The sequence below is a fragment of the Cloeon dipterum genome, chromosome 1 (genome assembly GCF_949628265.1).
Source record: "Cloeon dipterum chromosome 1, ieCloDipt1.1, whole genome shotgun sequence".
Taxonomy (NCBI): Eukaryota; Metazoa; Arthropoda; class Insecta; order Ephemeroptera; family Baetidae; genus Cloeon; species Cloeon dipterum.
In genome coordinates this window covers 41,770,408-41,788,410 of record NC_088786.1, presented here as the reverse complement: position 1 = coordinate 41,788,410, position 18,003 = coordinate 41,770,408, and the positions used below count along the sequence as shown (strand labels likewise).

Below are 18,003 nucleotides of genomic sequence, written 5' to 3'. Positions count from 1 at the left end.
GTTTAATTCATCCCTTTCCTCAACTCTCAAGATCTTTCTGTGAGTTTTAGAGAGTTACAAAGTCAAATTACACATTGCGATAGAGTTGTCTGTGAAAACAAACAGCTTTTAGGATTAATTATAATTCAGACAGCTTGTATAATTTCGTTATCGTCAGCGAAAAAGCAAATTAGAGAGGCGTGTCTTGTTGAAAATGCTGCACGGCGGCTTATGATCGTCGCGCGCGCCGAGTGTGCGACTCGAAAGCAAGTCAAATGTTTGCACAGATGTCGAAGCGAGTCGCGAAATTGGCGCAAACTTTTGTGCTCGGCCTCTTGAGCCGATCCTGTCCTTTGTTTGCCTCGATCCCGTCGCCGTTGACTCGGAACAAACGGCAAAACACACACTGCTGCCTCGTCGATAATGCCTAAACAGCAGACAAGCCTCTGCAGGACGGGCAGAAACAAAATAGAAAAACCTACTTTTTATGTGGAAATTATAGCTAATTCTCACAAGGACCATTTTGGTGCCCTCAAATTTGATAAAAATTTAATTTCAACCATTATAAACTTAACCTCCACTAATCATTTACTGGACAGGACAAAGAGGACGAGTTTGGACCGGATTTGGACCGTCCAGAGACGGTCCAAACTCGTCCTCTGTTTGTCCTGTCCAATTTTTTGGTGGGAAATTCCTCTTATAGCTATTTTTTACAATATTCCTACTTAATATTCTTTGTAGAAATAAAACTTCATTGGAAATTCCATGCAACAACTCCATTTTTATTATGACAACATCGCATAAACTCGTCAAAAACTTTTCTCTTCTCCACGTCAAACTTTTATCACACACAACACAGTTAGTTTTGTCCGTGAGAATTTTGGTCCGCTGCAGAGATGTCCTGATACATATATTTATTATTTTAGGAGAAAAAAGTGAGAACAAACACAAAAGCAGAAATTTAAATTTTCTCCTTTGTCCGCGCGCGGGGATGACTCTCTCCTATTTTGACGGAAAAACAAAACAAACAATATATCGCTGCATGCATTCGCGCGAGTTGGCGCGTATAAAGCTGTCTCCAAAGCATCACGAAAAGCAGAAAAGGTCTGTTTCCATATTAATTCCGAAACACGACAACAAAATGGAAAATCGGAAAGCATTATCGGCGAAATGACTGCAATTTCCTTTCTTTTTCCGAATACATTTCTTCACATTGATGTCACATTCAACATCGAAATATTCATCCGTGTCTTTAATCCGCACACAAAGGGCATATTACTTCAAGAGTAAGTACATTGAATTCGATATTCAAACAAAACAGTCATAACGTGAATAACATTTCTTAAAATTCGGTAGATTTGTGCAGAAAAATAATTGAAGATCGTCTTTGACCAAGTTTCTGAGCCCACCAATCGATTCCTGAGGGTCGAATTAGGTCAAATTAACGTTTTTTCCGTTAAAAAAGTGCAGCGCGACGTTAAGAACTTTTTTCCCGCCAAAATAATTTGAACGCGAGCAGTGCGCACGCGTGAGAGCTGGCTGGATGTAACAAAGAAGTCATTCGTATGGGTGGTCTCTCTGCCAGCTCTCACGCATGCGCAGTTCTCAGAAATACGTTCATATTGTTTTGGCGGGAAAAAAGTTCGCACGTCGGCGTCGGCGCTGGACTTTTTGGTCGGGAAAAATATCAATTCTATATAATTTGACCCTCAGGAATCGATTGGTGAACTCAGAAACTTCGTCAAAGATTGTCTTTAAAGAGAATAGACAACACTGTTCAATTTAAATTCGTAAAAACCGTTAATTTGGCGGTTTTTCTTCTGAACTAATCAGGAGAATGGTCTCATCTTCTCTGATTGGCTCCTGGACGCAGCGACAGGCAGCACAATTAAGCGAGAATTCCGCTAGCTGTCGCTGACGTCGATTCTTGATTAATCGCAAGCACCCTCGTGGCACTCTTTGATTGGTTCTCACCAAAAAAACCGCCAAAATAACGGCTTTTTTAATTTTTCATCTCATTTTTTTTTAAATTTCCGGATTCCTTGAGTATTTTCCAGTTACAAAATAATGAATACATAATTTAGTAGACAGTGAAACATGGATCGTCTTGTCAAGAACAAAATTGAATTAAACTGGGAGGCGGGAGGCTGCGGAGGTCCACAGGGCGAAGATGAGTGGCGCCAGGCAGGTGGGCAGGAAGGCGAGCCACACGACCACCAGGAAGGTCAGGTCGAACATGGCCGCGTTGTCGTACGTCTCCATCAGCAGCAGCTGCACCATCCTGAAACATCAAATCATCGATTTTTCTGTGGCAGACGCTTCATTTTCTAAAATTAGAAACGTATATCCGCACGGACTTATATAGAGATAAAAAAAAAATATAAATACAAAACCGGAAAAGGCTCACGCAGTCGGCTCGGATCTGGTTCTGCGGTCTAAAAATAATATATTTCAACGAAAATATATATAAAAAAAAACTGGCCGTCAAAAGCGTTCAGTGGGCCGTGCGTTTATTAATTAGCCTCTGCATGGGTTGTGAATGCTGGCTGGCCATTCAGGTCCCGCATTTTATTTCGGCAACCCCTCTTTTCCCACGCGCCTTTTGCAACATACACCGCTGAGCGCACTCTTTTCTATAAATTTGATGAAAACCCTTTTGAAATCCGGTCTTTGGCTCAAATTAGTTTTGTGTTAAAACGCTTTCAGCGCGTGTGTGCAGCGCGTTTTTCATTTGTGATGCGAGTCAAGTTTGCGTGCGAACAAAAGATGTAATTGCAACCGGCGCGGTTCGAGAGCAGCGGAACCGCGAGAGCTCGAGTGAAAAGCAGAAGCCGAAGAAGAAGAAGAAGAAGAGGCACAAGTCGCGCGCGGCGCCAATCGATAAAAACGCGAACGCGACCCATTGTGTGCACATTCGCGGAAAAGCAGACATTTTCGCCAGAATCACGTACAATAACGAGAAAACCAACACATTTTCCGATTCCCGATAATAACGAGATCCCGGAACTGGTTTATTGCCAGCAAATTTTCTATTCAGAATAAAATATAAGTAATGCAATATTTATATTTGGCAAATTTTTGAAGAAATATTAATTTTTTCCCATTTTCAGGAGCCTATAAAAACGTTTCCTCGAATTTAAAATGTTCCAAACTTCCATGAACCTGATTTCAGGGTATAGGTACACAACCCTGAAAATTTAAAACCCTTAATGTTTGTTAGGGGTTGAATAAATTAGGTCCAAATATCCCTGATCAGTTGAATTTACAAATTAAATAACATTTTTTCCAATTTTTGGGTACTCGCCAGAAATTTTCAGTGTATCTTACAGGTTCCAAACTTCTTGATCCTAATCTCAGAATACAATTCTGCTACCCTGAAGGTTTCAGGGCTTTTAAGACAGTCAGGGATTAATTTATTCAGCGTCTAAAAATACAAAAAATGCAATTTTACCTTTTTTCGAAAAGTCAATTTCTAGTTTCTAGCCCACAAAAATTATTGAACCTGATCTCAGGGTACAGTTAAATGGCCCTCAGGATTTTTGAATTAAGGGTGGAGATGCCAAACCCGTAAATTTTAACATGGATAATGTGCGAATTTGTCAAATTTTAGGAGGCTATAATTCTTATTTTTCTGTACCTGACAGGTACCAAACCTTCTAGACCTGATCTCAGGATGCAAAGTTTCTACCCTGAAGGTTTTTAGGCTCTTGAGACAGTCGGGAATCGATTTATTAAATGTTATAGATTGATCAAAATTGTTAAAAAGTCATTTTTTCCAATTTTTATAAGGTTGTTTTGAGCTAACCTTCAGTTTGAGATCCACAAAAATCAATGAACTTAATCTCAGGGTACAGCTAAATCACCCTGTAAAACAAAAAACCCTTTACAATATTCAGGGGTTGAATAACAAAGGGTGGAAAATGCCAAAATGGTAAACTTGACAATATTTTTCAATTCTTTTACTTCTTTTACCTGATCTCAGGGTGCAAAATTTCAACCCTGAAAGTGTTTAAGCTTGTCTGACTGTCAAGGATAAAATTACTAAATGTCAAAAATGGAAAAAAATCATTTTTCTTAATTTTTGAAAGATCATTTTGAGATAATTTAAAGTTTTTGATGCACAGAAATTAATTAACCTGATCTCAGGGTGCATTTTAATCACCCTGTAAATTTTTAACCCTCTAAGCTAGTAAGGGGATGACTTATTAGGGGTTGAAAATGGCGATTTAGTCATTTCCTCTTGTTGGATAAAATTAAAATTGAAACAAAAGTGGCGGAAATGGAACAGTCTCGTAATCTGACACCCCGTTTAGTTTTTCCTCATCCTATATTATGCTCAGCTGGCTTATTTAATCGATTGCAGTTGCGGAATCAAGTGCTCTGCACTCGCTCTCTGCTCTCACGTGCTAATGAACATTGTGCAACACGCGCTTTTTATTTCCGCTCCCTCCTCCCTACCCGCTGTGTGCATTCACACGTTTCGAAATGTGTATACAGGAATTGTCTAGGGGAGGACATATATCTCGATCGATTCCACCCCCGGCAAAGAGCTATTTCCTCTTTTCACTCCACGCCATTATTCTTCTCAATTTTTTCAAACAAAAATATGGAAACATATATAATTTTCGGGGTTGATTTTGGTGGAGGTGGAGGGTTGTTTGCTTACCTGAGCACTGCGAGGGGACAGAGGCAGAGTGCGTTGGCGGCCGTCGTCATTAGCACGTACTTTTGCGTCTGCTGCTCGGTCGTCACATCGATCTCGAGGCCGGCGTTGGCCGCCGCCGAGCAGCACTCGCGGCACTGCACGCCGCCCCCCACGCACCCGCCGTGCCTGCAACACACACACCAAACACACCGCATAATTATCTGCCACGCATCCCCCTAAAGCTGCGAACGAAAATGCGAGAGCGAAAGCCACTCGTCGGCTCACCTGGCCCAGAAACGCGCTCGCTCGCTCGACGCACGAGTTGAAATTTTAATTAAGCCTTCGCGTTTTAAAATATTCGCTCCGGGCTGTTAAAGAATGAATAAACGATTTTTCCAAGAGCAAAGTGAGTATAAACGACAAACTTGATGGTTTTAAAAGCTTTCCCAAACTTTCTCAACAGTTTTTCCAGGAAAGTTTGAATTATTTTTCCTCTTAACAGCTGAACAATCTTGGCAACGCTCGGGTTGTTCGCCACTTTCCCTTTTCAGACATTTTTCGAATCGATTTCCTGACGGTCCGCTGAGCTCCGTGCAATCCGGATTTTGTAAGATTAAGGAAGCCCACACGACAAGTAGCAACAAATTTGTCTTGCTGCCTTTTCGGCTTGCGCCGAGAAAGAGAAAATTAGGCTGCCGCTTCATCCCTTTCCCTCCGTGATTTGAAGCCGCTTATTTTCAGACGAGGGTCGGGCGGAAAAGAAGGAAAAGATTGCGACTCGAAAGACAAACATCACGCAGACAGGTCTGAGTGTTTGCATTTCCATTCGTTTGCCACGCGACAGAAATACGAATTAGAACAGCCCGGAGAAATATTCAAAAGTCAGAAATAAAAAAAGAGATCGCGTTTCCCGCGCAGACAATAGAGTATTCGAGCTCAACAGGTTGCGTGTGTGTTGCATTTTATCGGGAAAAGTTTAGCTTCATTTCTCACCCGTTGATGGCCGGGGGCGGCGGTGGGGGTGGCAGAGGCCGGATTTCCGCCTGACTCTTGAGCTCACGCGACACGTTGATGTGCAGGAAGGTGATGATTGCCACCGGCACCACGTACCTACCACAAAATTCACAACAAAAAATGGATAATTTTATCTTAATAATATTGGTTTTTAGATTATTGTCGGCCATCTTTAGAAGATGGCGTCGGTTTTGTTGGCCAGCCTGGCGACTTACATGGCGAGGAAGAGTCCGCGCGTGTACTCCTGCATGTCGTGCGCCAAGTTGACTGCGCAGATGCCGACGCCGTCGAACCGATCGTTCTTCAGCAGACTCTGCCGACAGATCAAAATAAATAATTAAATATATTCAATTTGAAGAGACGCGCGCTTTTCCATATCAAAACTCAAGAGGCCCAATTAATATTCCTTCCACGCAGAAAACCTCGGGAGGGAAACTGATACCGTGTGTAGAGAAGATAATTCAATCTTCTCACTGATTTTCTTTCAATGTATATTAAATCCTCTTTCGCCTTTTCCCCGTCAAAACAAATTTTCTCTTTTCCTTTCAAAGGCGGAAAATTCTCTAAGTATATTGGATGAAAGAAAAACTCTCCTTTTTTACGAGACGGAGGGAAAGTTATCAGGTTTTTGTCTCTTTCATCGGGGAAGTTTATCCTAAATTTTCTCCGCCATTCACAGAATTTCTATTTCAGCCGAATATCAGCTCGGGAATCTGCGCATATCCGTCACTTACGTCAGAGATTCGCGTTTTATTCCCGAGTCCCAGCGGACTGCAAGTCAAAGTGGGAAAGCAAATAATTACTTAGTTCGAAACAAATCCCTCGATTGCAATGAGATATAACTGATCCTCTGCTGTTACCGAGCGAGAGCGAACCGCACTCTCTCGCACACGCAGCTCCCGTGGGTAAACAACAATATATAAGACACGATGATCGAAACACATGTGGATCAAAAGCGGGAGGAAATAGACTCACGCGTCTTCCAAACGAACAAACAAACATTCCAGCGTTTCCGAGAATGCTGCTTTACATTTCACTCGAGTGCTTTGAAATGGAGCAAACGCGCGGTGAGTCGAAAGCGCATTTCGAGACGTGTGAATGGAATCAACGGAGAGGAAAGGAATTCGATGAAGGACAATTAAACTCAGAAAATCTGGAAATAAATCATATTATTCAAACAATTCGACGAAAACTTGATAATAAAATCATTTTATATCAATTTTCTTCAATGTTGAACGTGTTTGACGAAGTGTCTGAGCCCACCAATCGATTCCTTAGGGTCGAATTAGGTAAAATGGATGTTTTTTCCGTTAAAAAAGAGCAGCGCAACGTTATGAACTTTTTCCCGCCAAAACAAAATGAACGTATTTGCGAGAAGTGCGCATGCGTCAGAGCTGGTTTGAGCACTTGCAGGGAGACCACCTGTACGAACGACTTCTTTGTCACACCCCTGAGGCACGAGCACTTCTCGCATTCATTTGTTTTGGCGGGAAAAAAGTTCGCACGTTGCGCTGCAGTTTTTTGATGGGAAAAACATCCATTTTACGTAATTCGACCCTGAGGAACCGATTGGTGGGCTCAGAAACGTCGTCCAAGACGATATAAAATGAGTAAACTCACTCCAAGGTCGAGGTAGGTGGTGTAGATGGGGTAGGGCATGACGACGAGCAGGGCTGCCAGCCAGACCAAGAACGAGCAGACGCCGCCAGAGAAGCGCTTGCGCATCGGATGCAGGATCTTTCGGTGCCGGTCCACCGCGATCATCACCAGCGTCAGGGTCGTCACGTGCAGCGGCATGTCCTGGTCAAGGGTGAAGAAATTAATTCTTTCTTTCATTTATTTGCTATTACTTTCAATTAAGCCAACTTTCCGGAGATTTAATTAAACCTGCATTATAACGAGAAGAAATATCTCACGACCCTTTTTGCAAACAATTATTTTTCAGGAAAGAGGAAATTTAATAAAGCTCTCGGCTGTTTCCTTCTTCCTCAGCGAAGTTTGAAATTCATTTATTGCGTGGAGGAGAGCGGAGAGAGAATGCATTAACAAAAATGTTTCCCGCTTCTCTCTTTGAAGGAGCGATATACATGCCATTATGCAATGTATTGGACTTCGCCGCGTTTGCTCTCTGACAACAACAAACGGAATGTTTTTAATTGCAGCAAAAAAATCCATCGATCCTAACTGTACACGAGCACGTTTCAAAATCAAAAAGCAATAAAAACAAGATTTGAATTTCCATTACAACTTCCTGGAAAAATAAACACGAAAAATATTTTGCTCACATTTCGCGAGTTGACATTGATTAAAGCCGGGAATTTCTTGTCGCTCGTCGCTGCTCATTAGACGCGACGAGTTTAGCGCGGCAAATAAAAATGAAATAAAAAAAACAGGCGCCGATCAAACGTTAGCCTGGGGCGCAGGCGGAATTTCAGCGAATAAATTCGTTGTTTGCGCCGCAAACAATAAATTTTTTGATTTCTCACAGCTGAAAAATTGTGTTTGATTGCGAGAATTTCGCGAGCGCGCGTCTTTTTCAGTCGAGAGTGGGACGAAAGAAAGACGCAGCGTGAATGGGTGCGAGGCTTAATGCCCATTGTTCGTCGCGCTCGCAAAGGTAGAAGAGAAGAATGGGACGAGCCAGCAGAGTCAAGAGCACCCACACCGCCTCTCAAACAAACTTTTAAATCGCCTCTCCGCTCCGTCAAAACTCTACTTTTGTCTCGCCTTATTTTATTGCAATAGAAATAATTGTCTCCAAAAGACAATTCAGGTGCGTTGCAGAGTAAAAAGGTAGACTGCCAGCAGGGAAGGCTTTAGAAATCGTCTTTTCAACAAATTAAAGGGTTTTTTTCTTGCGGAAACTCAATTTTGATACCGAATTACTTGGAGTTTTGTTTGAACCAATAAAAAAGTGCCTGGAAACCCAAAGCAAGAGAAGGGATAAGCTCTCAGATCCATAAAAACCAATCAACGTACGTCATAATACGTCAACAACGTATTAATTCAGAATCAACGTTGAATCAGGAGCAGTTCTGTTTATTTTTACTAAATTCTTATTTTTTATAGTCTTGACCGTTGGTATTGTTGACGATCAACAGTGAATCAAAGTTAATTCAATGTTGATCAGTTTTCGGGTTCTCTTTTCCGTAATTTATTATTATTATTCATAGATAACATTACCAAATGTTCTAGTATATTTATTTAATCATAAAATTTATTCGTAGGCTGCGCCAAATGTGTCACTGTGGCGCTGCTGTCTCTATCTTAGTCAAAGAGCCAATCAGAGAGCCGCTTTCCCTTCTCTGATTGGTCAGCGACGTGTTCTCGAAGCACGTTTTGATTGGTTCAAAATAAAATAACGGGTTTTGAGCTCGTAAAATCGTATCAATTTTCGCGAGCATTAAATTAATTCATGTAGGATTAAACTAAATGCTAATTTTCATTTAAATTGCATGACATAATCCTCCAGGATAAAGCAAACATATAAGCTATTCGCAGAGGAAAACTGGGAGAGTTATTATCTCGACGCGTTTATTCAGAGCAGGGGTTGCGAGGGGGTGCTGGAAGCAGCGCAAATTCCACGGGAAAAACGTGAGTGCTGGGTGCTGGGAGATCGATTTCATATTCGAAGCACGAATAAATTTGCCAGGAAAACGCGATAAGCCGAAAAGTAATCAGAAAGTAATTTTCCGGTTTTTAAAAGGGTTCGCGCGGTGATCGATCATAAATTAAACTGCCCGACAAACTTTTTCCCGCCCCATTTTTTGCAATTCAATTTTGATCCTGATTTGCTTTGGAAATATTCTCTCGAATTTCCAATCAACTCTTGAAAGGATTTCATTTTAAGAAGCCAAGTGAATTTTACAAGTCGAATCGGGATTTCTGGGAAAGGAAACTTTTCCCCGACTCCCCGACCGGTGTCTCATTTATTTTCGGCCGTTGGCATGGAGATCAATCTGGGCCGAAACTCTCGCCCGCGCGCAGATGGTCTCGTATATAAAAGTTAGATAATTAGAAGAAGGAAAGCAGCCACGAGGCCGGTTTCAAGTTCTGCGCTGCGGTCAACTCGCTAATTGAACGCGGGGCAGAAGGAAAATATGAGATATACAGCTGATAAAGGAATAACAGGAAGGAAATTCTTCTCGAGCGGCAGTTGTGCAGCTCATTTGCCAGGCCTGCGGACGCCACTCGACCTTTGAGAGCCGCCTCTTTTCCGCAGAAGAAACAAAACAATAAAAAAAACATCGGTGCGTATAAAAAATAATTGCATGCGTCGCTCGGAGAAGCGAAGAATGGAGGCTAGAGTGCCACTTTCTTCCATTAATTATAATCTCAAGAGAATATGCATAGAAAAGCACAGTTTTCTTCTCAATTTTATTTCTTAATTTTTTATTTTATTTAATTTTGATGAAAAATTATGTTGGAAAGTTGATTCCTTTTACTCCACCGGGGGCCAGAATGTGATCTGTGTTGGTTTTCCCGCCGGTCAGAAGTCAAAATGGCGTAGAAATTTATAGTCGTTTGAATATTTGCCAATTTTGAAGCTGCGCAGTAGACTTGTGCGCATCTTAAGCATGCGCAGTGGGTTTAGATCACTTCTAAATCTCACAGGGAGACTAAACCTCATCACTGCGCATGCGTGACCCAAACTAAAACCTTCTGCGCAGTCGTAATTCCTACCGGGGGCCGGGTTGCGATCTGTGTTGGTTTTCCCGCCGACCAGAATTCAAAATGGTGTCGAAATAATGGAGGCAAATCCAGTTTGCCAATCAGAAGCGTCGAAAAAGAGGCGTGCCGACCTAATAATTTAATTCCTGCGTATTTTATTACATTTCCATCAGTCTGATGAGCCATCTAACGGTCGATTCGCCAATTACCAGCCTAATCAGCTGTTACTTTAGAAATAAAAACAATAATATTCATTCTGCTGAAGCTATTTTCATGATTTTCCCACCGCACTCTACCAGACGCCATGTTTGCGCGTCACGTGAATCCGCCCCCGGTGTTTTACACTATTTTAACTGTCAAAATTAGGCACCATAATAAAAAACCATTTGATCTGCTCTAAACTTTCCAAATTTACATTTAAATTAGAAGCATATTTTGGAAACGATTCACTGCGAAATAATATTTAAAATACAATACCTGAAGCATTGGAAGGAGGTAGCAGAAGGTGGCGCCGAAGACCCAGTTGTGGATGAGCAGCACGGCCAGCGAGACGGGCAGCACGAACACGCACTTGACCAGGTCGCTGGCGGCCAGATTCGCCAGCAGCCCGTGCAGCGGGTCGGCCGCGTGGCGCCGCCGCCGGCGCCGCGCCAGCGCCAGCAGCACGGCCGCGTTCGACACCGCGCCCACCACGCTCAGCAGCAGGTACAGCGCCACGCACGCCGGGTACACGTGCTCCAGCGACAGACGCAAATGCGGCTTCTGAAAATCAAAATTTAAATAATGTTTATTTAAAAATAATTTACGGGAGAAAGTTCAGGTTTCAGGATTGTAATTCGGCATTTTTGGCATTTTATTTGAGCTTTACAACTGCGAAAACCTATGAAAAGACACCAAGTTCGATGAAATTGGAAATTTTCGAAATTTTATACCTCAGGGTCACGTCAGGGACAGACCCTGGAGGACGATTTCATCCCTCATAGGTCAACCCTAGGTCCTTTTGGTGTTTCTAAGCAAATGATATGCATAAAAATACACTTAACAAGCGAGAGATGAACTGCGCATGCGCGACTAAGCAGGTTTTTTTATTTTTGAAATTCGAATTGCAGCAATTCTATGGTGACTACACCTTTGAAACTTGGTGTGCTTGTGCAGAATTTCACGGGCTACATTTCAGCCCTGAATGCCGTAAAAATCGGAGGGGGCTATCATCCCTTAATTTTGATTTTTCGGAAAAGGTCGTGAAAAGTGACCTTGACCTTCGACCTGTAAATCTTTTGTAAATTTAAAACTTGTTCAGGATCAAAAACTGGGTTGAGCAGTGAAAATTTCAAGGTGTTACCCCAACGCAGTCCATTTTAAATTAACAGAATTCGATTTTCGGGGATTTTCGCCCCCATTTCCGATCTTGAAACTCGCGGAGATTCGCTCTGTAAGAGAATTTCCGACTTTTGCTCCCGATATGACAAATAATGAGCTGCCGGTCGATTTTATCAGCCCATTGTGCAAGCAGAAAAAGGCAGCCTCCCTGAACTGAATGGATGTCCGGCCAGTTTGACGAGTGGAAAACCGAGGAGGAAAAGAACCCGAGGCGAATAAATCCGCATTATTTTTTGCTCATTCATTGGCGGTTTGAGAACGCGTCCGAATTTTCGCTTGCTGTCGCTCGTGCGTCTGACTTTGATTGATAAACACACGCGTGCAAAATATCTGCCGGCGCTCGTTGGCTCGCATTTTTTATTGTAATGAGAAACACACGTGCATTCTCCTCCGGCCTCGGGCTTCACTTTTTCCCTTTTTTCCCAACATGCCGAATTACAACTGACTCTCGAGGACGAACCAAACATCGCGCAACTCGGCACAACAGGTGCACGTACGCAGTTTTTTTATTTTAAAATTTATTCTATCAGTCATCTAATATCTCATATTTTAAAATATAAAATGACTATCAATCCACTTTAAATGTATTTTAAAAGGAAAAAATAAAATATTTTTGGGAATTTCGGCTCAATCTCAGGACCAGTGCGTTTTTTATTTTCAGCCTCGAAGGAAAAATAGCAAAAGCAAAGCCACCGACACAAATTAAATGCTAGAAAGAAACAGACTGGAAGCAATACCGGTGAAGCGAAAATGCTACTTTTATTATTAGACGTTTGCGCCACGTCGTGCGTTTGTTCGGCAGAGCAGAACTAATAAATTAACCCTTTTGCTCGTCTCGTCGGTTGCGAAACGACTGAAGCGGCGCTTTGCTTTCTTTCTTTCTTTCTCCGCAGATTAAATATTAAACAAGGTCGCTGCTGGGACTTTGCGTAAGGGAGACGCACCGAAAATTGGGATTATTTCTCTTGCTTTGTGTTCGCAGAGACGCGAAATCCGATCCCGAGAGCGACAGTCGGGTAACTTATTTGCCTAATGAGGGAGATAGAGAGAGATAGAGAGAGATAGAGAGAGAGAGAGAGAGAGAGAGAGAGAGGGAGGGAGGGAAAGCGTCTCATTTTCATACACGGCGCCAATTTCCGGCCGTGTCAAGCGCACCGTTGTTTTCGCAGAATATTTTAATCATTGTTTACAGGAAAATAAATGGATTTGATCTTGATTAAAGGCGGGACTGGGGCAAAAGAAAAACATGAAAAACGCCACTACTGTCGACTGCACAAAACTGCTTATTTATTCAGCGTTCGAATCAGATTTGAAAAAAGCTCTTTCCTTTTCTGTTTTAAAAATAAATAAAATGGCAATTCAGCTCAAAAAGAGGAGAGGGCTACCGCTAAAAAAAGTGAATCATTTTTAACAAAATTGAAAAGGGAATTTTAAAAAAACTAAGGTTTTTGCATCCCTCTTGCATTTTTTTTTAAAAATCCCGATTTCAAATAATCAATTTATTCTTATTAAAAACAAAACAAGAAAACTCGAAGCAATTTCCCAATTTTTTAGCATGGGGTTGAAAGGGGATGAGGGTAGCAGTCCTAAGTAATTTAATAATAATTAATAAATAGGAAACCCAAAAATTCGTGCGATTTTCGTGTTTTGCAAATATTTGAAACTCCAAATCTCTGGTTCTAATTATCAGAATTGCAAAAAAAATCACCGTTGGACTCCTCTCAACCTTCCCTGACAATCTAAAGGGTGTAAGGGGTGTCTACCCTCCACCCCAACTCGCAAAAATATTTTAAAAACTGAACAAAATTATTTCGAATAAATTTTTTTACGAAACAACTTTAGCAGGGGGATGAAAGGGGTGGATGGTTAGCACCCCCTAAACCCTTTAGCTTGTCAGGGTAGGTTGAGACGTGTCTAACAGTGTTTAGTTTTTACAATTCTGATGGTTACAAGCCGAGATATGGAGTGTGCAAAATGCGAAAAAGTCGAAAAAATTCAGGATTTTCGTGTTTTTCAAATATTTGAAACTCCAAATCTTGGGTTCTAGCCATCGGAATTGCAAAAACTACCCACCATTCGACTGATATTCACTTCCCCTGACCAGCTAAAGGGTTTAAAAGTGTGCTAAAGTGTTCAAAGGCTCAAAAATTGTCCCGTAAAAACCGTAAAAATGAATATTTTGATAAAAAAAAATTTCACCGAATTTTCAGACAGTGTTTCAAGTAAAATTAAAACTTATTTTTCTGATCAAAATTTTGTTCAAAATATAAATTTTGAAGTAGAAAAATAGAAAAAAGACCTTAAAGTCGACGGTGTCGTTGCGAAGGCCCTTGAGGAACTCGTAGAGCAGCTGCGCGTTTTGCTGCTCGGTGCCGGCGGCGGCGGCGGCGGCCGCCGCCTGCTTGCCGTGGCCGCCGTGCCCGTGGCCGGCGTAGTGCACCGCGTTCATCGGCCGCCGACTCACTGCGTGGCACGCTCCCGACTCGGCGGCAGAGCGCGACGCAGCAGGCTGGGGCGCGCAGCTCCCGCGCGCGCCTCAGCCCCCTCCATCCACCCCCAGCCGCCCTCCACCCCCGGCCTGACCCGCCTAATAATCAAAGCACCCACCATCCACCCCATTCAGCCGCCTCGCCGAATGTAATAATGAATGGACAGCGCGCCAACCAACCATTTGCGCGTTGCTGCTCGACCGCGGATCATTTTGATAATTGGAACAAATTAAAAGCTTTTTTACAGATGAAAAAATAAGGCCTCCAGAGGGTCGGCACACGTTGAAATTAATTTAGAGGAATTGTGATTTTCATATTATATATCATTTTGATGAAAAATTGGTTCAGTCATTAATTTATGATTAATCAAAACTGCTTAGAGAATAATATTATTAACAAAAATATAATAAAATTGGACTCTTCTCGAAGAGCCCAATCGAACCAACACCAAAAAGTGGCGATCTTCTTTGCTCTCAAGAAATTTATATTCTGAACTGAAAAAATACGATTTTTGCGAATATTTGCAACTCCTAATCTCGATTTCTTACCATCAGAATTGCTTTAACTTCTAACCGTCAGATTCATCTCGACCTGCCCTGACCAGCTGAAGGGTTTAGGTGGTTCCCACCCTCCATTCCCGATCGCTAAAATGTTTGTAAAACGGAGAAAAATACATTTTTAATTAAATATTTTAGAAGGGGGTTGAAAGGGGTGCAAGTTAAACACCCCCTAAACTCTTCAGCTAGTTAGGGTAGCTTCAGATGTGTCTAATGATGCTTAGTTTTTGCAATTCTGATAATTAGAACTCCGAGATTTGGAGTTTGCAAAATATGAAAAAGTAAAAAAATTCATGATTTTCGTGTTTTGCAAACATTGCCAACTTCAAATCTCGGGATCTAAATGACAGAATTGTAAAAACTATCCACCGTTGGACTCATATTGATCTCTTCTGATTAGATAAAGGGTGTAACGGGTGCCTGCCCTCCACCCCCAATCGCGAAAGTATTTTTAAAACTGTGAAAAATGATTTTGGATACATTTTTTTCCTATACAATTTTAGCAGGGGGTGGAAAGTGGTGGAGGAAAAGCACCCACTAAACTTTTCAGCTAGTCAGGGTAGGTCCAGGTGTGTCTAACGGTGCTTAGTTGTTGCAATTCTGATGCTTAGAACCCGAGATATTGAGTTACAAAAAATAAAAAAACAAAAAGTCAAAAAATTCGTGATTTTTGTGTTTTGCAAATCTTTGAAACTCCAAATCTCGGCTTTTAACCATCTGAATTGCAAAAACTACCCACCGGTAGACTCTTCTCAACCTCCCCTGACCAGCCAAAGGGTTGAAAAGTGTGCTGAAGGGTTAAAATGTTGAAAAATTGGGCTATAAAAACCGTAAAAATAAATATTTTGATAAAAAAAAAAATATTTGATGGACCTTGATCTCAAGCCCTGAAATTTCGTTGAAGGATATTTTTGTGGTTTGAAAATTAATCCCGAGGAGGGGATGAAAATTAAACGTCTTGAAAAATATTTTGTATTTTTTTCATGTATTTTGAGACAATCATTCGTTTTTGGAAAGTGCGTCAACCAATAAAAATCAATCAGTCTCAAAGGAAAGACACTCTCGATGCCGCCTTTTTAAATTAACGACAGCAAATTTAGCCAAAGACGTGCAATTTAGTCAGCAAATTCGATTTGGCTCAAATTGAGCTTGATAAAAGCAGGAAATCGCAATTACCGACGACCACGAGTCGCCCAGCCCTTATTTGCTATTTGCCATCGGCGCGTTTAATCAATTTGATCGGTGGCTTCCACCCTGCCGTGCCCGGGACGGAACGCACGGGGGTTGCTTCGCGGCGAGTAACGAGTAACGAGCGCGGCATCGGATTATCGGCTCGCCCCTGCGCGTATTAACCTAGCAGCTATTTGCAATTGGCGGCGCGTCTCCCTGCCCGAGTGACACACACACGCACACGCACGCACACGTATATTTTATACTGAGTACTGAGTGAGCTCCTTTCACTCTTGCGAGAAGTCAGCGCTCGCCACCTGCCCTCGCAGCCCCCAACCAGCAATTTGCATTTTATTTTTAGCAGCCCGCACACGTACGCGCTCGATAATTACAAAATCTTGTGAGACTCGAATTCTGGCCCTTTTTTGTCACTCTTTTGGCCATGATCAAACAAACGGCGTTGATACTGCTAAAATCTGGAGAAAAAACTTGTTGGGATGCCCTTATAGGATTCATTGGAAGCCAAAATTTACCTAATAGCAGCGTACATTTTTCAAATTTGCCAACTAATGTGCTCAAGCGCTGTAAATTTTTGAAAAAATAAAAAAATATGAATTTTTACCGTAGTTAACTGTCCTTTATTTGCTATTAAAAATTGTAGAAATAATTCTAGCAAAAGAGAAAGTATTTTTTCCCGCCGGTCAGAAGTCGAAATTTATAGTGGTTGAATATTTGCACATTTTGAAGCTGCGCAGTAAACGTATGCGCATCTTAAGCATGCGCAGTTTGTTCAGATCGCTTCTAAATCTCACAGGGAGACTGAAACTCTTCACTGCGCATGCGTGACCCAAATCAAAACCTTCTGCGCAGTCGTAATTTCCATCGGGGGGCCGGATTGCGATCTGTGTTGGTTTTCCCGCCGGTCAGAAGTCAAAATGACGTCGAAATAATGGAGGCCAATCCAGTCGGCCAATCAGAAGCGTCGAAAAAGGGGCGTGCCGACCAAATAATTTCATTCCCGCGTATTTTGTCACATTTCCATTAACCTGATGCGCCATCTATCGGCCGATTCGCCAATTACCGGGTTAAAATCATCTGTTAATGAAGAAATAAAATGTGCTGATAAGTTTTGAAACTTTCCCGCCGGACTCTACCAGACGCCATATGCATGTCTGCACGTCACGTTAATATCCGGGCCCCCGCGGTGAGCTAAATAAACGAAATAAACTGCGTGCCCTGTAATTTTGGAAATGTTCCAATTTAAATGGTCAAAAGGGTATTCTCAGCTAGCATATTATTCTCCAGAACAAAAAAATCCCTCATTTGATTCCACTCGGGTTTCCTCATTGTGAGCAATTTATATATTCGTAGTTTTGAAAGCCCTTTCGCTCTTTGTTGTTTTGGTCGAACTCTAAACATTATTCGTGCTAATTAGCCAGCAGCATTTCGAATAATAAGCTCCTCTGCTGACTGACTGACTAACTAGTTCAATTTCGCAGAATGGTTTTTGAAGTGGACGCACCCTCTCGAGACCCGCGCGAGGCGAAACTCGCGCGACTTACGATCTGTGCTAATTGCACCGAGGCTGCTGATTGTGAGATCGACGCCTACACAACGAGATCCTCTTATACCTTTAATTAACCGCACGCGAGGAAATTTCATATTTGTTTTTTTTATTCAGTTTTACCGTGCCAGTTCGAAATAATGCGATTTGCGCGGGAATATAAATCAAAAGCCAATATATGAGCCACCTGTCGTCAAGAAAAGGTTTCTCGGATTGAAATAGAAAAGATATTGGATTTGCATCTCGCGTGTGCTGTTTTCCTCTCGAAGAGGCAGAGAGTGCCTGGATTTACTTCCAGGCAAGCAGGCAAATAAGCAGCCCAAGATATAGAGAGGTACGTACGATAAATAAATAATTTGAAGCATGCAAAGCTCACGCACGCAGACTAATTGATTCGCTTGACTTGAATTCCGTCGTTAATCAAGAACTTTCATTCGATAAACAAGAAATTCTAGTCCACCTTGCTTGATGGAAAATAATTTACACGCAATATAAACTATTAAAGACTCATAAATCTTGCACGCCTTTCAACTC

At 41.9% G+C, this 18,003-nt stretch overlaps 1 protein-coding gene across 1 annotated transcript; it reads right to left on the bottom strand.

Annotated features, from left to right (window-relative positions):
* Window positions 1-740: 740 nt before the first annotated feature.
* LOC135948546 (prolactin-releasing peptide receptor) lies at window positions 741-14,169 on the bottom strand. The gene is made up of 7 exons (XM_065497881.1): window positions 13,989-14,169; window positions 10,787-11,071; window positions 7,259-7,438; window positions 5,854-5,951; window positions 5,618-5,734; window positions 4,646-4,810; window positions 741-2,260 (listed from the first exon to the last, which is right to left on the bottom strand). The coding sequence occupies exons 1-7, from the start codon at window positions 14,136-14,138 to the stop codon at window positions 2,107-2,109; spliced, it is 1,149 nt and encodes a 382-aa protein (XP_065353953.1). The 5' UTR covers window positions 14,139-14,169; the 3' UTR covers window positions 741-2,106.
* Between the last annotated feature and the right edge of the window lie 3,834 nt (window positions 14,170-18,003).

What these genes read in the sequence shown, in the direction of transcription:
- LOC135948546 (XM_065497881.1), bottom strand. Translation starts at nt 14,138, where the DNA reads ATGAACGCGGTGCACTACGCCGGCCACGGGCACGGCGGCCACGGCAAG. An exon ending in ACGACACCGTCGACTTTAAG is followed by an intron (nt 11,072 to 13,988) that starts GTCTTTTTTCTA and finishes TTTGATTTTCAG; the next exon opens with AAGCCGCATTTGCGTCTGTC. An exon ending in CCGCCCCCGGCCATCAACGG is followed by an intron (nt 4,811 to 5,617) that starts GTGAGAAATGAA and finishes TGTGTGTTGCAG; the next exon opens with GCACGGCGGGTGCGTGGGGG.